At 43.2% G+C, this 23279-nt stretch overlaps 1 protein-coding gene across 3 annotated transcripts; it reads left to right on the top strand.

The window, feature by feature from the left end:
* Nucleotides 297-22604, top strand: LOC110433979 (pre-mRNA-processing protein 40A). 3 transcript variants are annotated; one of them, XM_021457294.1, is made up of 30 exons: nt 298-457; nt 565-607; nt 1323-1421; nt 1510-1578; nt 1678-1986; nt 2087-2215; nt 2385-2446; nt 2576-2645; nt 2996-3048; nt 3158-3215; nt 3318-3643; nt 3734-3806; nt 5580-5678; nt 5762-5830; nt 5896-5973; nt 6086-6172; nt 6261-6295; nt 6466-6571; nt 7545-7625; nt 7706-7798; nt 7876-7929; nt 8017-8133; nt 8212-8310; nt 9649-9696; nt 9826-9918; nt 10019-10126; nt 18076-18140; nt 18734-18836; nt 19622-19948; nt 21302-22604. In XM_021457294.1, exons 3-30 carry the CDS (start codon nt 1386-1388, stop codon nt 21431-21433), a joined length of 2979 nt encoding a protein of 992 aa, XP_021312969.1. In that variant the 5' UTR covers nt 298-457; nt 565-607; nt 1323-1385; the 3' UTR covers nt 21434-22604. The 3 variants fall into 3 exon arrangements, with proteins under 3 accessions (XP_021312968.1, XP_021312969.1, XP_021312967.1); XM_021457292.1 differs by having other exon boundaries at nt 8017-8310; XM_021457293.1 differs by lacking the exon at nt 565-607 and having other exon boundaries at nt 297-457; nt 8017-8310.

Here is a 23279-nt window from a genome sequence, read left to right as displayed (position 1 = left end):
TTTTGCAAAATTTTTCAGTTTCCCTGTCACATCGAATCTTTAGACGTATGCATGAAGTATTAAATATAGATGAAAATAAAAACTAATTGCATAGTTTGGTCGGAATTGACGAGACTAATCTTTTAAGCCTAGTTGGTCTATGATTGGACAATATTTGTCAAATACAAACAAAAGAGTTACTATTCATATTTTGCAAAATCTTTTGCAACTAAACAAGGCCTAAAAAGCAGCGGCCCGGCCTGCTCGTGGCCCATCAAAATTTCTATCGGATCTTCTTAACTAGACAGCCCCGGAATGCGTTAGGATGCCTTTTACTTCGGTTCACCCCGCTTGCGCCTCGCTCGCGGGGACGACTGCGCGGACCACCGCCGCCGCCGTCTCCGCCTCCGCCTCCGCCCTACGCTAGGCGCCCAGGACTTCGTCGGAACCTTCGCCTGGCACAAGCACCACCCAGCAGGTATGCTCACCCCTTCTCTCCCTTGCTGCTGTGCGAAACTGAGCATTCAAACCCTAACTGCCTGCTCGGTGCGAAACTGAGCATTCAAACCCTAACTGCCTGCCCAGGTCTTTCTCGGATCCTTCACCGGGCACAAGCACCACCCAGTAGGTATGCCCACCCCTTCTCCCCCTTGCTGCTGTGCGAAACTGAGCATTCAAACCCTAACTGCCTGCTAGGGTTTCTCGCTAGCTGATAGGCTGCGTTCTGGCGTAAGATTGGGATCGCAAGATGTTCCAGCAACTTTTAGTTTGATTTATTTATTAGGCAGCACAAGTTGGATGTTTTAGTGCAGAGGAGTTGATTCCTAAGGAATGCCTAGAATTCTCGTAGTGCATATGCGACCCACGGTGGGGAGATCTTTTGGTTTTAGCTATATCTGGTCAGTAGCAATAAACTGGGTTGGACTCTATCTGATCCAATGCTCATAATATGCGTGCCGACAAAAGGGGAAGGGGTCCGATTCCTTTACCAAAAAGGAAGGTTGTTGCCCTTTTTTGCTGGGGGAGTCAAGGGCGGGTAGGCAAGACAAAGCACCGAACACCTAGAGTTTTCGTTACTCCTCGTATTGTTAGTGAGCATGTGGCGATGAGAGTTTTTAAGTTAGCTGTTGCAGCTCTTATCCAATAGCTTCTCTGTTCTCCACGTGTCATGTTCTGTAATCAATCTCTGTTTTCCGTACTTTGGACGTACTGTTAGCTAGCGAGCACGTGCCAATGGGAGTTTTTAGGTTAGCTGTTGCAGCTCTTATTCTTATCCAATAGCTTATTTGTTCTCCACGTGTTATGTTCTATAATTAATCTTTGTTTTTCCATACTTTGGACAGTTTACAGCTGTGATCTCTGGAGGTGCTCTTCCTATTCTTTGTCGGTGCTTTGATGGTGGCTTGATGGCTAGTAATATGCAGGCTCCTGGGCCGCCTCAGGTAAGTGCTGTCACATGCTGTAAATATTATTTTGTCATGCCATCTGTAGTATACATAGTGCTAATCATCTTTATTGCCTTACAAGCAGCCTCCCAGGCCTCCCATGATGGGTTCTAGTGCCCAGCCACAAAATCTTGGACCACCAATGCCTATGCAGGTAAACTGAATTTTAATTTTTTTTGTTTCTTTCCACATTCGTTGCTTCCAGAATTCTAGGCTATGTTTCTAATGTTGCTCCTCATGCTCCAACTTTCAGTTTAGGCCAGTGGTTCCTTCGCAGCAGCCTCCTCAGTTCATGCCGCCAGCAGCACAGCAGTTTCGTCCTGTTGGTCAGCCTATGCCGGGGGCTAACATTGGCATGCCTGGGCAAATGCCACATTTTCCACAACCTGGGCAGCATTTGCCTCACTCAAATCAAGGTCCACCTGCATCACAAGGGGTTCCCATGGTATATCAGCCAGCTAGACCAATGTCATCAGCACCTATGCAGCCACAGCAACAAACTGCGTATCCTGGGGGCCATTTGCCCACCATGGGTGCCCCTATGCAGCCCCCGACCTATACAGTTAGTCCTATTAGACACTCTTTGCTAGTTAATTATTTCCGTATGATGTCTGTTACTAATCTTAGGCTAAGCTACTAACTTGTTAACTTCGACATTTCAGTATCAACCAACATCGATTCCTCCTGTAGTGCAAGCCTGGGGTACAGGCCCAGGACAGAATGTACCTCATGTGCCTCATCTAGTGCAGTCTGGGCACCAGCCGGTGTCAGCTCCAACAACTTTGCCTTCAGTAAGTATTGCCTATGCTTCATCACCTGTTTTTTGTCTAATTTTGTAACCTCTGCTTCATCACCTGTTTTTTGTCTAATTTTGTAACCTCTGCTGTATCAATTGTTTTTGTCTACTATACAATATTTTATATTGTTGACTTTGGAATAACTGAGTTTGCAAATGACAAGGTCAACTTGTCTGAACCTAGCTCTTCAGACTGGCAAGAGCACACTGCCGCCGAGGGAAAAAAGTTAGTATTTTTTCAATTCCTTTCCGTTATTAACTTCACTACAAGCTCTTGTAATTTAAGTATTTCATTTCATGTTGTGGTTTTCTCTTTATTTGGTTTGCTTTAATTTTCCCCTTTCATTTTCTATAGGTACTACTATAATAAGAAGACAAGGCAATCAAGTTGGGAGAAACCAGTTGAGTTGATGACACCTTTGGAGGTTCGTCTGCTGTTTGCTTATAGTCATGCAGCTTAGCCATATGTTTTTGTTCTGTTTAGCTAGCCCTATGCTTGTGCCTGATATCATCTTTGACTACTGAAGTTGAAGAGTTCAATTCCCAATGTGCTTCTGTGCATAAATTCATGCACACTCTTTGCCCTTTTTCGTTATTTTGTGCTTTCTATCTATTTAGATTGATTCTTTAAATTTTGTTAAGCACTTGCAAAGGACCAAGAAATCATTCTTGTTTCTTTTTGCTTGAGGACAGTTCATTCTCTGGTATAAGTAATGCATTTAATGCGTCCTTTCTGTATTAATTTCCATTTCAATGGGTTTTGTTAATTTAACAGAGGGCTGATGCCTCAACCGAATGGAAAGAATTTACTACACCAGAAGGACGGAAGTAAGTTTATACTGGAATTAATTGCCAATTGAGATTTTCTTATTTATATGTCAATATGTCATTGTATCCTCCATTTTCTTTCCGTATTTTGACTGTTCTATCACTGAAGGTACTATTTCAACAAAGTGACCAAGCAATCAAAATGGACTATTCCTGATGAGTTAAAGGTTTTCTTCTTTCTCTTCTTTTGTCCTTCTATATTTGTTTAATTGAAAATTACATTATTGCAATTATTTCTCTCTCTCTCTCTCTCTCTCTCTCTCTCTCAGGTTGCACGTGAATTGGCAGAGAAGGCATCAAATCAACAACCTGATCGAGAATCAGGAATAGCTGCTAGTGCTCTTGTTGGATCTGCTGCCTCTGAACCTTCTACTATACCTGCTAATCAGTCTTCATCTGCTGTTGGTATAATTGCTCCCAGCTCACATGATGGGTCATCAAACTCTGCTCCTCCTGGTGCTGCCCCGTCGCACAATGTGGAGAACACTTCCAGTTCAATTGTTGGCATGCAAAATGGTGCTCCAAGTACTGCTGTTGTTCCTGTTGCAACAAGCACAGAAGTTCCATTAGTTGCAACAGATGCAGGGGCCAGCAGGTTTTCACACATGTTTACCATTTTTCATCCTGTTGTATATGCTACCTGATGTTCAAATGCCTGCTAATATGTTTATTTGTTGTATTGCAGAAACAACAATGAAAATTCATCTCTGACCACTGGGGTTGACACACAGGATGGTACATCTGTTGAAGATTTGGAGGTATGTTTGCATGTTGTTTTGTTTCATAAGATTTGCAAGTACTTCATAATTGAAGTATTTATAATCCTTTGCTAAATCTTGTCCAAGTCAGTGACCCCACATTGTAACAATTTGTCTATGGTTGCCTTTTTGTTATAAAGTTGCAGTGTTTGTCCATTTCAATTTGTATGTGAAAATCCTTGTCAACATCCTTGGGTAGCCTGTTTTTACATGCCTTTTAGCACTGCATTTGATTTCCTTTGATTGATGGATGATTTGTAAGATCTATTTATGAAAAATTGAGTAACTAGACACACTTGACCAGTGTTCTAAATAGCTGACTGTAGCGGTGTTATAGTGGTTCATGCCATCAATGTTTTCTGGTCGGCTGGTCGATCCTGGTCGACCTAGGACCGACCAGGCGATTAATCGCGATTAATCAGCGACCAGGTCGATTAATCGACCCTGGTCGTCCCCCTGGTCGTCCCTGGTCGTCCAGGCATATCAGCTGGTCGACCTATATATCTACCTCTATATATACACTATATTATACACAATAAAGGAAGCATCAAGACTGCATTACTGTAAACCAACATTCCTCTTCATCTTCAACTCTTTTTGATGTAAACCAACATCTCCTTCTTAACTATTTCTGGAGAACTGGGACAACCAACAGCATCTTCATACCCCCCACATATCTGCCCAGTCAAAAAAGCCCAAAAACAGAGCACACAACCTGCTCGTCCATGTCCTAATCGGACGATTAATCGCGATAAGTGGACGACTAATCGGACGACCAGGTTTCTGGTCGACCTGGTCGGGTCGGACCTCCTAATCGAGCACTCCTGACCGACCAGGACGATTAATCGCGATTAATCGGACGACCTGAAAACATTGCATGCCATTTGCCGCTACAAAAATGTTGTACCAAATAGCAGGCTATAGCAGTAAATAGCGGCGCTTTAGCGGCTGAGCAAACCTCTCTGCTAAATGCTATAGCCCACGATTTAGAACACTAGGCACATAATGTATATTTTCCCCCTTTTGGACACCAGGGTTTAGTAGATTTCTTACAGATCAATCCAGTTGCATCTTTTTTGGTACTCATTCATGTTTTTCCTTCTTAGTTGGCCTTTAGAGAAAGCGAATTACTAGTGTTTAGGGGTAAGAGATGCTGTAGCGTGAAGTACTGTTACTCAGTATATGGAAGGAACTACTCCCTCCACCCCAAATTGTAAGTCATTCCAAGAATCTTGGAGAGTCAAAGCATTTTCATGTTTGACCAAACTTATAGAGAAAAATACTAAGATTTGTAACGTAAAGTGAGTATATTATGAAAATATAATTAAGGAAGAATCTAATGATACTTAATTGGTATCATAATAATAATTATTTTATCATATAAATTTGGTCAAATTTAGAAAAGTTTGACTCTCCAAGATTCTTGGAATGACTTACAATTTGGGATGAAGGGAGTACCTAAGAAGTTAATTCAGCTTCCTTTTCTTGGTAACTAGGTATCATACTGAAGTTAATTATGCTCCATCTTTTTATTTCAAAAAAGAAATATCATTGATATTTGAAAGAGAGGAAGGGAGATCTGTAGTCTCAGCTATATAGTTTCTACTTTGATGAAATTAGGACGATTTGAACTGGACAGTCCTTTTTCTGTGGATGAAACCATATTTTCGCACTTATATTATCTATATTTTAGAAGTGGCTAGTCGACCTAACTGCTTAGTTTTTCCTCTCTGTAACTGAATGTTGATGTCGTTTCAACATGCTACTCTGTAGGAGGCAAAAAAGACCATGCCAGTTGCAGGGAAGATTAATGTCACTCCACTGGAGGAGAAAACAAATGAAGAAGAACCTGTAGTCTACGCCTCTAAGATGGTGAGATGGCTTGAAAGAAGCAAATTATAAATTGGAATGTTTGCTCATGACTTGGCAATCTCATTTATATTTTTGATTTGTAGGAAGCAAAGAATGCGTTCAAGTCCCTGCTGGAGTCAGTAAATGTGGAGTCTGATTGGACATGGGATCAGGTATGGAACTCGTCTCTACTTAACATCAACCGATCAAATCTGTAACATTGTTATAACATTTCCAGACTATGAGAGTCATCATAAATGACAAAAGATATGGTGCTTTGAAAACTCTTGGCGAGAGAAAGCAAGCTTTCAACGAGGTCAGTGTTTGTTTCTTATAAGATCCTGACCCTTCTTAGCAGTATCCTCAACTGCAGATCATTGTAGTAAATGTTTTACTGAGGCCCAGGTATTATGATTTTATTTCTACAGTACTTGAACCAGCGCAAAAAGTTTGAAGCCGAAGAAAAACGTGTCAAACAGAGGAAAGCACGTGACGATTTCCTTGCAATGCTGGAAGTAAGCTAGTTCTACTGTAGTAAGTTTTCTCCTTTCTATTACTGTATATATATACTGTGTTAGTGAATGCCTTGTTTCTCTTATTCAGGAATGCAAGGAGCTCACATCATTGACAAGATGGAGGTATACCTCCAATTCCAGTATTTTCTTTGTATATAGCATCCAAGATTGGCTGTGTTTTTTTCTTCTAAAATTTCACCAGATAATTGGAGTTTCCTTTTGATGGTGTTGATTGATGTTTTGATGTCTTTTTCTTGGAGTAAAACTTACTTTTTTTTTTGTTCGTTGTGCAGCAAAGCAATACTTATGTTTGAAGATGATGAAAGGTTCAAAGCAGTTGAGCGTCCAAGGGAGCGGGAAGATTTATTTGAGAACTATCTTGTGGAACTGCATAAGAAGGTCATTAGATATTAAACTTTTTGCCTTGTGACTCCATTCACTGTGGTAGTTCTTACTGTTGATCTTTGAACGTTCATATATTTCTTTGTTGATATACTGGTTTTGGATTCTGTGGCTTCACTCTCTTCTATCTAGTAGTACTACACTTCTGAAAAAAAAACAAATTCGCTACAATTTATTAATGGCGTTATGTCTACATACTTTTTCCATTTTTAATTTAAATAGAGGATTTACATTTTTCCTTCCAAAATATTTTTTCTGGAATCACAGTTAGTCTTGAAGCTATTTGTTTCTTTCATACTTATCATAAGCACTTTATTCAGTGCCATTCACTTGAGAGAACAGCTTCATTCTAGATGGGTTGGCCTTGTTATATGGGCATAGCCGTTACTTGCAGCATGACCCAATTCCATGGCCTTTGCGGCATTACAGCCAAGAGGGTATCGAATGAGGAAGTTTCATCCCCTTCCATCCTCTGAACTTTCCAGTAAGATAAAATTTAGGTATATTTCGATGGTGTCCATAACTTGTAATTTCACAAGGTAAGGGGCGCCACAGCTTCTTGGGTGGGTGTTTGGTTCCAAATATTTGTGGCTTGCGTTTTTAGCTTAATAGCACATATTTTGTCATCACACATGTGGCAAGCATTGCCTAAGGTGTGGTGAGCTGCCACATTTGTGGCTGGCTACACCGTTTTAGCTTCATACCCCACATATCAGACTCACACATGTGTCAAACATGCCTAAGGTGTGGCAGAGCAAATTCACATCTTAGTCATAATTTGGCAAGTGTGGCAAGGTGCGGATATATCAACCAAAGTTGCACTAGCGTTAGGATTGTGTCCAAGCACCTTGTTAGTTTTTGACAATGGAGTTTTAGCTTCAGAAATGTAAAATGTTTACCATAAACCACTGATGACACGGTTTAACTTGTACTTTATGCTGTGCCTGATCTAATACATTCCATACTGTAGGAAAAAGCCAAGGCTGCTGAAGAACACAAAAGATATGTAGCAGAATACAGAGCTTTTCTAGAATCATGTGACTTCATCAAGGTTATTTCTTTGATTTCTCATATAGTCAATCTATTTATACGGAAGCTCTACAAATGAATAATTGTTTTTCATTATTGCAGGCAACTACTCAGTGGAGAAAAGTTCAGGAACGTCTTGAAGATGATGAACGCTATTCCCGACTTGAGAAGATCGACCGTTTGGATATTTTTCAAGTAATTATTTTGCTGGCCTTCAGTCAACTTTTGCTGTGTTGTGGTTCATTTTCAATTATACATTTTGCATATTGCAGGAGTACATACGGCACCTGGAGAAAGAAGAGGAAGAGCAGAAGCGGATACAAAAGGTACTACATTGTTATTCCTCATCATGAATCTAGTTGTATTATTTTTTCCAATCTATAGATGAAAATTAAGCTAACATTCACATACAGGATCAAGTGAGAAGACAAGAGAGGAAAAACCGTGATGGGTTCCGTAAAATGTTGGAAGAACATGTCGCTGATGGTACACTCAATGCAAGAACTCGGTGGCGTGATTACTGTGCACAGGTTCTTGGAATATTTATTTTCAGAGATAGAGTGTTAAAAAATGCTTTTCCTGATTCTTTACATTTTATGAATTCACAGATAAAAGATTCAGAGTCATACTTGGCTGTAGCCTCAAACACATCTGGCTCTACACCGAAAGAGCTATTTGATGACGTGATCGAGGAACTTGACAAACAGGTTATTTTCAGAAATTCTGGATATATCCTTGTAACAGTTCTTCCAATGTTTTAGGGAGTGTCATACTATTGTTTTTCTTTTATTTTATTTTTTCATTTGTATGATCTTTTCTACAATCGTGCATAGACTTGAACTTTGGTTGAAAGCACCTAAACTTTTTGCATTGTCCCGTGAACTCATATTCTCTTGGTCAAAGAGTTATTGCATGTGTATTACTTATTAACATCATTCTACCTGTGTTATTCCTGGGATACACTAAGCTTTGGTAACTAGTAATGGTAAAACAAAACTTCTCTTAGAATGAACACATCCTATCTGATCTTTTCTACCTATCAAGGAGACCCTTAATAAGTACAGTTGGTATAGTAGTGGAAAAAAAATTCAGAGCTGTCATCATGTGTGATCATCTTAGTGATGTAGTCAAATTGACTTGTATATTGAATTGTTGTGTATCTACCTTTAGGGTGCTCAGTCAGTACTTTCATTGATTGCAAGGTTGATGTTAATTTAGCTGATATTTTCACAATCTGAATTGTTGTTCAAGGAATAGTTGTGTTGTCTAGCTGATGCTGTACTTGAGCTTAACCAGTGATAAATCACCTTGTTGAATTTGTGAGGATGTGAATGGAAAGAGTGGCAAAAAGGTTCTGAAGATATCACGTTCCGAGTCTGTGATTGAGTCGATCCATTGATGGCTGGGTGAGGTTGGCTGCTAAGGCTGAAATCACAGATGAACATGGATAGATATAGAAGGGGAATTAGATTATTGGTTCTTGCTTCAGATACATGCCATACGCCCCTACACACAAAGCCTTCTGACTCCTAACAGCTGAATCAAACATGATGACAGCTTAATCCTACCAGTAAGGTCTAATAACAACTCAAGTAATGTTATCTCTTTTTCGGTATGTGATGCAAGGCTGGTCCATTGACATGCTGGTCCATGGCTCCATATTCCATCACATCAGATATGGAGGACAAGAGAAAAAAGGGAAGACTGGAAGAGTATTTGAAATAGACGTGTCTTGATTGATAGATAGTGCCCCTTTTTATTAGGAATCTAGCAGTAACCAATGCTTTTTTCAAGTAGGGAAATTGACTGGTGACCAGGGGTCACAAATCACCTTCGATGAAAACATATGACGAATCCATGATGTTGCAAAATGCAAATGTTTAAGGTTCCATAAGAATCATGTAGTACACATTAACTTATTTAAAAGAAAAAGGGGTACTGTAAGCACATGATGAACATGGCAGATCTGTTTTACTGAGTCCATTTGAAAAGCTATCATTATATTTGTGATGCTTATGGTTTCCTGGTATACTCTTGCTGTACAGTATCAAGAAGACAAGACCCAAATCAAAGAAGTGGTGAAATCTGGAAAGGTATGGTTCTTTGTGTATAATCATGATCTACATTTTGCTTGCGGAAAATGGTACACATTGATTTACCATGTATTATGTGTACACACCATGAAGTTGCCGTATTTATGATTTGCATCCCTCTTCTTCCAGATTCCTATGACAACTTCGTGGACATTAGAGGAATTCCAAACTGCTATTCTGGAGGATGATGCTCTTAAAGGAATATCAACCATCAACGTCAAGGTGTCATATTGACTGGAAGTTTCGATTGATTTCTAAATGATGTTATCCATCTGTTGCATTTTTTCCAGATTGTTGTTTTACTTTGTTGGATTGGTTGCAGCTTATCTATGATGATCAGCTTGAAAGGCTCAAGGAAAAAGAGCAAAAAGAGGCTAAGAAGCGCCAGCGGTTGGGTGAAAATTTTTCGGATCTTCTGTATTCAATCAAGGTATTGCAGTAAGCATGTTACATTATTCCTTTGCCATTGCTTACATTTGCTTGGTCTTGCTTGTTAGAGGTAACACAGACTTTGATTAGCCTTGAGGCAACTAACCCCAGGCGTCTCCTTCATTATATATAGAGAAAGACAGACATTGCATTGATTACAAATAGCTCACTAGAGCATAGCTAATCAGATAGGTGCCTTGGCAGCCGTACACACCTTTGGGCTGCCCAAGGTCTTTAATGACAGTAATTAACTAGCACAGTTATCTAAGAAATGCTTAGGAAGCAGGGCTTATTAACTACATTTCTCCCCCTAAGTCCTTCTTCAATTAATCTTGATCTCCTTGATCCCAATCCTGCTCCTCATCTCTTCCAGCTTGGTTTTGCCCAAAGCTTTAGTCAGTATATCAGCGAGCTGATCTGCAGTGGGAATGAACTCTGTCTTGATGCTACCTTCTTCCACACAATCTCTGATGAAATGATGCTTGATTCTAATATGCTTGCTCCTGTCATGGAAAACAGGATTCTTTGCCAAAGCCAGAGCAGACTTATTGTCTACTCTGAGTTCCACCACTTCAATTTTTCTTCCCAATAAATCTGCAAACAGTCTTGACAACCACAAAGCTTGGGTTGCAGCTGTTGTCATCGCCACATATTCAGCCTCACAGCTAGACAGAGCAACAACTCTCTGTTTGACAGACTGCCAGCTGACCAGGCTGGTTCCAAGGAAGAACAAACATCCAGTTGTGCTTTTGCTTGAATCAACATCTCCAGCCAAATCTGAATCACTGTAACCCACAAACCTTGCTTTGCCTGTTGATCTGGTGTAGCAGAGCCCATGATCTAGAGTACCAGCCAGGTATCTTAAGATCCTCTTCACAGCCTGAAGATGTTCAGTTGTTGGCTTTTCCAGAAATCTGCTAACATACCCTACAGCAAAGGCCAAATCTGGTCTTGTGTGCACTAGGTATCTCAAGCTGCCAACCAGTCTTCTGTACTGAGTTGGGTTTACTTCTTTTGCTGTGCTTTCCTTGCTCAACTTCAGCCTTTCTTCCATGGGTGTGGTGGCTGGATTACAACCTGCCATACCACCAAGCTCAAGTATCTTCTTAGCATAATGGGTTTGCTTTAGAGTGATGCTCCCCTCTGATTGTCTTACCTCAACTCCCAGATAGAAAGACAGAAGACACAAATCACTCATTTCAAAAGTTTGCTTCATCTTTGCCTTGAAGGCTTCAATCTTCTGCTGATTGACTCCTGTAATGATCAAATCATCAACATAGACTCCAATTACCAGTAGGGAGTCACCTGATCCCTTCCTGTACATAGCAGCTTCATACATATTCTGCTCAAAACCCATCTGCTTGAGAGTCAAGTCAAGCTTGGCATTCCATGCCCGAGGAGCCTGTCTCAGGCCATACAGAGCCTTGTGCAGCCTGTACACTTTCTTCTCTTCTCCTGTTACAGCAAAACCTAGAGGCTGTGTAACATAAACCTCCTCCTGGAGTTATCCATTCAAAAATGCAGACTTCACATCCATGTGATGTACTGCCCATCCCTCTTGTGCTGCTAAGGCAAGCAAAACACGCACTGATTCCATCCTTGCAACCGGTGCAAAAGCATCTTCATAGTCAACTCCTTCCTGCTGCACAAAACCACGGGCCACAAGTCTTGCCTTGTGCCTAATTACAGCTCCATGTTCATCCTTCTTCAGCTTAAACACCCATTTTAGTGAAATGGGACGGTGACCAGGACGGGGAGAAACAAGTTCCCAAGTCCCATTCCGCTCTACTGATCTCAGCTCTTCCTTCATCGCTGCTTGCCAATCTGGATCATTTTTGGCTTCTTCATAGCTTGTAGGCTCACCAGAATGGGTGAGATTCAGTTCTGCAAACAGCCGCTGCGCCGGCGGAGTGGTTGGCTGATCACCAATGATGTCATGAATCTTCCGATAGCGGAGTTCTTCATCGTCATGGTAGGCATCCACCCTTTCATCATCATCTTCCAGGGGGGTCACGTGCTCAACCTGAGGACTTGCTGGAGCTAGTGTAGGTGTTCTGGGCGTCGCAGGCACCTCTGCCTCTGCTGCAGGCTCCTCTGCTTCCGCTGCAGGTTCTCCTGCATCCGCTGCAGGTTCTCCTGCATTCACCGGAGAGAAACCAGGCGATGCAGGATGTGGCGGAGGAGATAGGGAAGGCGACGCTGAACTTCCTGCTTCAGGGAGTTCCTCCGCCCATGGGAATTCAACAGAAAACTCACTGCCCGCTACTTCTGGTGTGCCTGCTGCTGGTGATGCCCAATCCCAGCCGTGGCCTTCGTCGAACACCACATCACGGCTGACACGCACGCGCTGGGACACTGGATCATAGATATGGTATGCCTTGGCCCCTTCCGCATAGCCGATAAACACGCCAGCCTCGCTGCGGTCATCGAGCTTGCGAAGCTGAGTAAGCCGCCGGGTATAAGCCACACAGCCAAAGACCTTGAGATGGCCGACTGTTGGTGCCCGGCCGTGCCACGCCTCATAAGGAGTAGCATTCTTCAGCGCCTTCGTCGGGGATCGATTCAGAATATACACAGCCGTCATCACAGCCTCCCCCCAAAACCGAGAGGGCATCTGGCGTTGCTTGCAATGTTTTCAGGTCGTCCGATTAATCGCGATTAATCATCCTGGTCGGTCAGGAGTGCTCGATTAGGAGGTCCGACCCGACCAGGTCGACCAGAAACCTGGTCGTCCGATTAGTCGTCCACTTATCGCGATTAATCGTCCGATTAGGACATGGACGAGCAGGTTGTGTGCTCTGTTTTTGGGCTTTTTTGACTGGGCAGATATGTGGGGGGTGGGCAGATATGTGGGGGGTATGAAGATGCTGTTGGTTGTCCCAGTTCTCCAGAAATAGTTAAGAAGGAGATGTTGGTTTACATCAAAAAGAGTTGAAGATGAAGAGGAATGTTGGTTTACAGTAATGCAGTCTTGATGCTTCCTTTATTGTGTATAATATAGTGTATATATAGAGGTAGATATATAGGTCGACCAGCTGATATGCCTGGACGACCAGGGACGACCAGGGGGACGACCAGGGTCGATTAATCGACCTGGTCGCTGATTAATCGCGATTAATCGCCTGGTCGGTCCTAGGTCGACCAGGATCGACCAGCCGACCAGAAAACATTGGTTGCTTGAGCAGAGCTCGTGCCATGGCCACCACTGTTTGGTTCCTGCGCTCAACAACACCGTTCTGTTGCAGTGAATAAGGGGCACTGAAATGCCGTTTAATACCTTCATCAGCGCACTATGCAGTAAACTCTGCGACGGTGAATTCGCCGCCATTGTCGGTGCGCAGGACCTTCAACTTGCGCCTGCTTTCCACCTCTGCTGCCACCTTGACCTTTTTAATTGCTTCTGCTGCTGCGTCCTTGGATGGCAGCAGCACAGCCCACATAAAGCGGGTGGCGTCATCGACAAGCAGCAAGATATAGCGGTTGCCCGCCGGTGTCGCTGGCGTGACCGGACCGCACAGGTCACCGTGCACCAGCTCAAGCTGATTCTGGGCACGGTATGCTGCTGCAGCCGGAAAGGAACGCCGCCTCTGCTTGGTGGTAACGCAGGTGTCACACACCTGCTCAACATGGTCGACCACCGGCATCCCGCGCGCCATCTCCTCCATGCTGAGTCGCCGGAGTGCGTCGAAGTGCAGATGGCCGAAACGCTCGTGCCACTACCACGCCTCTTCATCCTTGTGTGCCGCGAGACAGACAGGTTGTGCAGCCTCAAGATGCAGAATATACAACCTATTCTTCCCTCTGCGTACCTTGGCGAGCAGACGACAACTCTTGTCCCAAATGCGAAGCACGCCATCATCAATCTCAACCTTGGACCCTCCTTCATCAAGCTGTCCCAGACTTATGATAGAGTTCTTCAGCGCCCGAATGAAATAGACGCCATGAAGAACCCTCTGCTCACCGGTCTTGGCTTGGAAAACAATAGACCCGACGCCCTTGATCTCAACCTTCGACGCATCCCCGAACCGGACCGTTCCTCGAACGCCAGTGTTCAGATCAGCAAACAGCTCTTGGTGCCCGGTCATGTGATGCGTCGCGCCGGAGTCCAGGTACCAGCCGCTGTCCACCTCTTCTTCGTCCACGCCGAGGTAGGCGCGAGCGCGTGGCTCAGAGAGCTCGACGTGCTGCACCGTGTAGCTGTGCGCCGGCGTGCTCTGTTCCAGGCTGATGAAGCCATGTGCCTGAAACAGAGCACCATCTTCATCGCACTCAGCGTACTGAGCGCGCGCCTCATGCCTTCCTTGGTTCCCACCACGCTGCCCAGCCTGATTTCCGCCGCCACGACCTCCACCACGGTTGCCACCACCGCGGCCAGCACGGCTTCCCCCTCCACCGCCGCGCTCTGCATCTTCACAGCGCGGCTGGGGACACTCACGTGCCCAGTGGCCTTCCTGGTTGCAGTTGAGGCAGGTGTTGGGGCCGACGCGGCCAGCAACACTGCCATCTCCTCGTCCGCCACCACGTCCACTGCCTCTGCCTCGTCCTCATCCACCACCGCGGCTACGTCCACCGCCACCGCGCTGGTTCCTGAAACCAGAACCACCAGCATCATCTCCCTTCTTCTCCTTCCTCCAGCGCGCTTTCCACTGCTCCTCGGTGTACAACAGCTTGCCGTTGATGGCCACCGGCTCGGTCAGCGCTTGTTCCTCGCGATTATCCACCGCCTTGAGCCTTCCAGTCACCTCCTCAAGAGTGAGCGCCTCAAAGTCGAGGAACTGCTCAATGGCGACAACAATCTGCGCGTACTTGGCTGGCACCGTGCGCAGAAACTTCGCCACCACATGCTCCTCAGTGATGTCCTTGTCACCATGAATGACAAGCTGCTGGTGCAGAGTTGACAGACGCATGGCGAAATCCTCCACTTGCTCGCCGGGGTTGACGCCGATGTTCTCCCAATCGCGGCGTAGGCGCTGCAGCGTTGCTCGACGGACCCGGTCCACGCCGATGCGAGTCGCAGCGATGGCGTCCCACGCCTCCTTCGCCGTAGCCTTGTCGAGGAGTGGAATGCCCATCTCCTTGGGCACGGCCCCGACTATCACCTCCAGTGCGCGCCTGTCATCACGAAACTGGACAGGGCCGCCCTCGATGGCGTCCCAGAGGTCGCGCGCCTGCATCCTCAGCTTCATGGTCTGACTCCACTCGTAGTAGTTCGACTTGTCCAGCATCGGCCATGCCGTGCTGCTGCCGGAGTCGCGGTACACCACTCTGCCTTGCGGTGATTCGTAGCGACCGCCGCCGCGGCCGTGCCTCCGGTCCCGCAGTGGTGACTGCGAGCGCCTCCTGTCTCGCGACGGAGTCCGCAGCCTCCGGTCCCTGTTCTCCTCCTCTTCCTCCTCTTCATCCTCTTCTCCCTTCTCAGCAGCAATTTCGGCCCGCAGCTCCTGCGCCGTCCTTGCTGCCACCTCTGCAGCAGCCGCCGCCTGCTGTGCTGCCTGGACTGCCAGCGCTGCTGCTTCCTCTGCAGCCTTCAAGTGCGCGGCCAGGCCGGAGGATTCGCCCAGCTCTCCATCGCCGGTTCCCTTGGCCTTTGAGCCTGGCAGCGTGCTCAGCAGAGGTCGACATGGGGTGGAGAAGGTGAGGAGTTGGCCTCGTGGCTCTCTGGTGTCTAACCTAGCTCTGGTACCAAATGTTAGAGGTAACACAGACTTTGATTAGCCTTGAGGCAACTAACTATATATAGAGAAAGACAAACATTGCATTGATTACAAATAGCTCACTAGAGCATAGCTAATCAGATAGGTGCCTTGGCAGCCGTACACACCTTTGGGCTGCCCAAGGTCTTTAATGACAGTAATTAACTAGCACAGTTATCTAAGAAATGCTTAGGAAGCAGGGCTTATTAACTACATTGCTATGCATGGTAACAAGGGTTTTCACAACAATAAGTAAAATTGGACAACACTCCTGGGTTCTTAGCATCCAATGACACTTCTCTTAAGGATCACCACCTTATAATTTCTAAGTGCAAGTTGCATGTAGCATTAATGTGCATTTGTTCAATTGGCAATAATTTGTAATTAGTATGGGTATTGTGGTTCACCCATGGGGCCTAGTACTGCTAGTGTAAAGGTTGTGCAATGAAAAATTTTATTGTGGATGAGTGCCAAATGCAAAAGGAAGAGAATCCTTGCTCACCTTCCCCAAAAGGAAGGCAAGGCAAGAGAACCAAATTTGGATCCACCTTGTCACCTCCACCCTTACCTTGCTGGGCAGGTTTAGGCAATTGATTCAAATTCAAACATGCCCTATGCCCTTTTGAGCAACCACAACATGCTCCAAAAGCAGTCCATAGGGACTAAATTATTCCTTAACATTGTTTAAGGAACAATAGAGCAGTCCATAACAGAAGTCGTCCATAAGCCTTTGGACCGCCCATAAGCAATAAAAAATATTTCTCTGTCCATCTCTATGGGTTCTTCTTGTTGCCGCTTCCCGCCAGCTGCTTGCGCCGCCCACGAGGATGCTGTCCTGGCCCTCCGTGTGACTGGTGAGGACGTTGCCCAAGCCATGTGCGTCGACCTCGAGGTCGCGTGTCTGGCCATCCGCACCACCAGCGAGGCTGCCACAGCCATCTGCGCCGCTCGCGCCACTGCCGGCATGGCCATCTATGCTGCCCATGAGGACGCCGCCATGGCCATCCTTGCTGCCCACGAGTTAGCCGCGTGTCTGGCCATCCGCACCACCAGCAAGGCTGCTGCAGCCATCCGCGTCGTTCACGCTGCTGCCGGCATGGCCATCCATTTTCCCATGAGGACACCACCATGGCCATCCATGCTGCCCATGAGTTCGCTGCCGTAACCATCCGCATGGCCTGTGAGGTCACTGACCCAAGTCCCCGACCATAGTGCGGCCCGAGAGGTCGCCATCTACACGCCGTACATGAGAAAGAAGCAGCTCAAATCAGATCCGGGAAGAAGAAAACAGATTCAATCGCTGCATGTGCCCCATGTGTAACCGTCTGCACCTCCTGTGAGTGCATATCTGCCACTGGCCTTTGCCTCGAATCTGCTCCGAGTTTGGCTCGAGTATGGCAGTGCGAAGGAAGGGAGTGGGCGGACTGCCAATTTTTTCTATGTGTTACAGCGGGCCTCTATTTTGGTCCATATAAACTTCAACATTGTGGTGACAACAATAGCTTGTCTACTGACACAGGTCCCACCCATATGGACTAAGTAGTTGAAATACATTGTGGTTGCTCTTATGGGAAACCACGGCGGTAAAATATCAGGAAGAATGACTATGACTTGCTACTTATCAGCTTAAATTGATGTGCTTCTTTATATGATATAATCCATAACTTGTTGATGTATAGTAAGTGGATTTATTTGAACTAGTAAATGCTATCTGAATTTATTGAATGCAAAAATAACACAGAATTATTAAGCCTGCGCCAAATGTGTTGGTACTTTAAAAATGCAAATCTTATAGGTACTTCTTCCCTTGAATGGCTTTATTATTTGGTAATTGATTTTGCATCAACTACTCGATTGTTGGTATTTTTCTCAGTATGTCCTAACTTTGAGATGGTTTGGTATTGGAGTTTGCCTAAACCAGGGAAAATGGTTTTCAGCTGTTTTAGATTCTTATTTACGACCTGCATTTTGTTGAAGTATGTTTGCTCTGGGCATACTGAATATTCATCAATAGAATCATTCATTGATAGTACAGAAACCATACCATCTCTGTGACCCTCTCCAAGCATACCATATTTGGATTGCAAAATGTTTGATTTCCAGTGCAAATCTGAATCCATTTTGAGATCCCTTGTAACTGCATGCATATTTAGTCCAGTGTTCTGAATTCGATGGATATGGTGACATAATTTGCCAGACTACTAGGATATGCGATACCTTTGGTGTGATTCATTTGTGTTTCTTTGAAACATTGTAGGAAATATCTGCTTCTTCAACCTGGGATGATTCTAAACAGCTTTTTGAGGATAGTGAAGAGTTCAGGTAATGGCAAATGTCAATCATCCTTCTAATCATTTTGTGAACAGTTTACCACACTACATGCATGTGCCCGCCTAGTTAATGTAATGCCATTGTGGGTTAGAAAACGAAAACGGTCCTGTTCACTGAATATAGTACACAGAATATAGCAGTAGTGGTAACAGTCAAATTAATTGAGTATGAGTTGTTACTTCTGGAAAAGAAATTATTCTCCAGGCCCAATTAAAAATGAGTAGGCTCCAATTCTTTAGTATCGTGGTATTGGATTCTCTGATATAGCTATAGGTTCCATTTTTTTAGACTATTTTGGGTCCTCATTTAAATAAAGATTAGTGTGTCTTCATTTAAATAAAGATTAGTGTGTCCTGTATAGTACACGATTCATTTAATTGTAGCTGGACAATGATTGTGTTGGACTACAAATGGTTTTGTATAGAAATATGTCATGCAAAATGTTGATTTAACCCTCGGAGGTGATGAACTGTGTCATGGTCTCATGGATGTTTGAACTGCTGTATGATAGGGACTAGTATCAGATTTTCCTACTTATTATTTATATTGAGTGAGTGATTCTTATGTTTGCTTTGCTGCATTAGGGCTTTGGACAGTGAGACTTATGCTAGAGAGCTTTTTGAAGAGTGTGTTGTCCACCTGAAAGAGAGGTTAAAAGAGAAAGAACGTTTGAGGGAGGAAGAAAAGGTAAATGGTTGTACTGTTGTCTATATCATCTATCTGCAGTCTTCATAGTTTGTTAAGAGTTTATATGCTGTTTTGTATTTTGTGTTAGTTCATAGCTGTCCATGCACAATTGGTACTTAGTGGGAATGGCAGGTACCATGTGTTTATTACTTGTGTTGCTTACCAGAGGTGGAAAAAAAGTGTGATCCAACCTACCTGAGCAAGAATAGCCGATTTCATTGCTGATTGGCTCTTTTTGTTCAGTTCTGTTTCAACTTTGGAGACCTATATAACAGATGAGCTGAAATGCAGGATTATTATGGCTTCCAAGCCTTTTAACCTATACTCAACATGTTTGTAGCTATAATGTACATCCAGTCCTTGATATTGATAATATTAAATTCAAAAGCACTAGTATTTGGGGCTACTTTTTTTTAATTAATAAGTTGCGTTTCACATCTATGTATTACTCACTGTGTTCCAAATTATAAGTTGTTTTGGCTTTTTTAGGTGCATAGCTTTATCTATGCACCTAGATTTATACTTTATCTAGATACATAAGAAAACTATGTATCTAGACAAACCAGAACAACTTATAATTCGGAATAGAGGGAATATGATTTTGTATATGTTAAGATTAAGCCAAACTAAGCATTTGTGCTTTGATTTGGTTTTAGACAGCACAATGCCAAGATTTCAAATATGGTTAATGTTTTTATGGGAACCAACTGAACTAACCAGATAGTTTCTGTGAGATGTTTCTTTTCATTTCTCATTCTCCCCTGTAATTTTTACTCTTATACTAGGCAAAAAGAGAGAAAGAGCGTGAGGAGAAAGAGAAGAAGAAAGAGAAAGAGAAAGAAAGGAAGGACAAAGAACGCAAAGAAAAAGAAAGAGACCACCGGGAGAAGGAGAGAGAAAAGGAAAAAGGGAAAGATCGATCAAGGAGAGATGAAATGGATCTTGATGGTGCTGATTTGGACACCCATGGTTCAAAAGATAAGAAAAGAGATAAAGAAAAGAAACATAAGAGACGCCACCATGACACAGATGATGTAAGCTCTGAAAGGGATGATAAAGATGATTCTAAGAAGTCTCGGAGGCATAGCAGTGATCGCAAGAAATCTAGGAAGGTATAAAATTTGATATTCTGTGCAAATCAAGCTAAACATTGGGGACGTTGTGACTCTGATTTGGTGTTATTCGTTCATACATGTGGTTCTAAAGTCCATACAAAATCAACAGATTTAGCAACTGTAACAAAATGTGTTTGGCATCAGTATGTCAGCAGTGTGAGCTTGATGCTACTGTTTGAAGACAATTTCCTTTCAAGTTCACTTAACTCTAGTTATTTTCTGTTTCCTGTTTGTGTTATTCGACTTCAAACATGTTTACCTTCTTTTTGTGATGTTCAGCTGTAAAACCACCAGGACGTTTTGTGATGCAGTATTTATTCCTAATTTTGTTTATTAGAATAAACTAAAATACCTACAAGAAGGTAAATTTGCTGTTAGATGTCTGCTAGATTTTTTTCCTTAGAAACAGTAGGCATTAATGATCTCCCCCACAAAATGTTTATTGCTTTAGTCATACTCTGTATTCTATAAACGTTGACGATACGTCATACTAGGTCCCCTACTTTTAATAGACTACTCCCTCCATTCCAAATTACAGGAGATTTTGGCTTTTCTAGATACATTGCTTTTATCTAGACTGTATATCTATATGTGCATAGCAAAAGTTATGTATCTAGAAGACCCAAAACGTCTTATAATTTGGAATGGAGGGAATAACTTGTTCATGTGTAATCAGTTGGATAAGCCACAAAATCAGCTAGCTAGGTCATCTTGTCTTTATTAGCTTGGTTGTCTTTTTCCATGGCCTTAAATTGTTTGAGTGGGAAACTGGCTGTAGAACAATCCGAAATTTTTCCACGGCTTTGAATAGTTGTCGCAGGGTATAAGTTAAAAACCTTTTTTAACTTTGGCCATCAATATTTCAAATTTGTGATCGAAAGTAGTATGACTTTGTAGAGCTTATGAATTACAGAGAAAGCTCTCATAATCATACCAGTCTTGTGATTTTTAGATATATATAGCCTTGGCACAAATGTGCCATTCAGACAATCCTTTGAATCAGCTTTTCCATTGAGGACTAACACCTCCTTGTTGCAAAAGTATGAATTTTAAAAAAGAAACAAAGGAAAGTTATATAACTGTAGTATGACTACCTTCAAAAGAAAAATTGTCCTTGCTCTCTGATTTGTTTCCCTACTAGAATGACAGAATCATAATCAATCTGAATACAACCTAATCTTTTTGTAATCCATCAAAATTAACCAAAACATGGACAATAGCTGCAATTAATATGTAATTGTTCTGTTCTGTTGCTTAGTTTGTCAAATATTCTTCGATCACCTGAAATATTGTCATGGTATTCACTTATGGTTAATGTATGTAATAAGATCACTATTGTTGATCATGCAGCATGCACATGGTTCAGACTCGGATAGTGAAAACCGGCACAAAAGACATAAAAAGGACCGAGATAGTAGCAGAAGAAATGGTGGACATGAGCTGGAAGATGGTGAACTTGGAGAAGATGGAGAGGTCAATTAGTATTTCCGTTTGCTACCAAGATTGTCAGTAATTACTGCCCCTTGTCATGTTCTCCATTGCTCCTATTCTTCTTACTTTTGACATAGTGCTTCGGGCTTAACAATCATTAGTGTTATAGTTATTTAGTCCCATATATTCTGAAATATTTTCTTTAATATCTACATTTCTGCCGTAACACTTGTTGTTTCTTTCCTTTTTGCATAATCAATGTGCGGGTTTTGGGGTAGTTGCACATATTATTCTCTGGAAAAGGTGCAGCACTTTAACCATGTGGTTTGCTTCATGTGGATGGTATGTCCTGGTTTGGGATGGTGTGAGTAGTAACTTCTTTTGTCTGGATGTGCGAATTGTAGCCATGTATTTTTGTAACGTTAACAAAATATTTTGTTGCCTTCCTAGACACTTCTTTATCTCTGCCTTCTCTTTGTCTTTTGTACTTTACTGTGTAGGTTTGTATTTGTGTACATCAGTACATGGGAGCTGAAAAGTGTTGAGTGTGCCTTAATTATCCTTTAGAACCTTGGCTGGACATGCAACTTTAGATAGCCATAACCACAAGTTGTCTTGTCCTATTCTCAGAAAAATAAATAAACAAAACCATAAATTTATTTTAGTTCCAACTATTATAATCTTATTATGTCCTGATGAAGTTTATTACTGACATTTGACTGAACCATCAGCTACTTGTAGCATTCATCTCCAGTCTTGTTACACATGGATTTATTGCCATCTCTTGCCTGTTGAGTTGCGCTGAAGCCTATCAGCTGGATTTTCCCCTGCCGCAGCTGTGATGCTACTGCTGGGGGGCAATGGATATAGCAATAACACCAGCCCATGCTTGACACATTTTATTGGTCCTTCTGAAAGCTGATCAGGCTAATTTTTCATTTCCTTCGAAGTCCATGGTGCAGTTTGTTTTGAGGTAACATGGTTTGTGCTGAAGTTGTAGATTGAAGTTGCTCAGTTTTCAACAAGTTTGCTTTGTGAGTGATGTGCTTTTGGACTAGGCTGAGTATTGAGTTTCTGATTTTGTCGCTAATGTCATGTTGACATGATCATTGTAATAGGATTTAGATTTATTTTGAATTGTGTTGAGGATTGGTGGGCTGGAAGATTCATCGTTTTTGTATTATGTTTTTCATTTACCAGGTTATCCAGATTTACTCTTAAATTCGTAGGGTGTTGTACCTAGAATTGTACTGGATGCTTTCAGACGATGGCTTCCTGTTGGGGGAGTTGACAGCATATCTTATTCGCATTCTCAGTGTCCTGACTCGCGAACTGTTTTCACCCAACACCTGGGATCACTAGGTGACAACGGGTAGTTGTCGAGAATGACGCTCTGGGATCGCCAAAGTGGTAGCCTGAGCTCGCTCTGAGCCTCTGACGCTCTGCAACCAACATATCCGTGCGTGGAGGCGAGCAAGGTGAGCTCCAGCGGCGAGGCCATCTCTAGCGGTGCGAAAAGCTTCAAGCAAGAGATGGTTGCAGCTTGTCATAGCTCACGTGGAAAAGTGGACTTGAAAACTAGAGACATGTCATGTGTATACTCCACATCTCAGGCCTTGTTTTTCTGATTTGAATTTTTTACACTTAGGAAACGCATTCCGCTTGGAACTTCGTGTGCACAAGGAAAGCCTGTAGAATGCAAACAAATTTAACACCCTTAGAAGATGCTGTTTGGTTAAAAGAATGACATGAATGCAACTATTCTGAAGATACCGTGCTAATTTCAACATAAAGATAGCCTATCTTAATTCATTTCATTAGGGACACTGAGAGCCGTCAGGATAGCCATTATCAACTAAAGTCTCGTTCGTTTTTGCCGGATTGAGCCATTCCCGGG

This window comes from Sorghum bicolor, chromosome 3, assembly GCF_000003195.3.
Source record: "Sorghum bicolor cultivar BTx623 chromosome 3, Sorghum_bicolor_NCBIv3, whole genome shotgun sequence".
In the NCBI taxonomy this organism is placed as follows: Eukaryota; Viridiplantae; Streptophyta; class Magnoliopsida; order Poales; family Poaceae; genus Sorghum; species Sorghum bicolor.
Note: the sequence above shows the minus strand (reverse complement) of the source record. Positions and strands in the feature narration are given on the sequence as shown.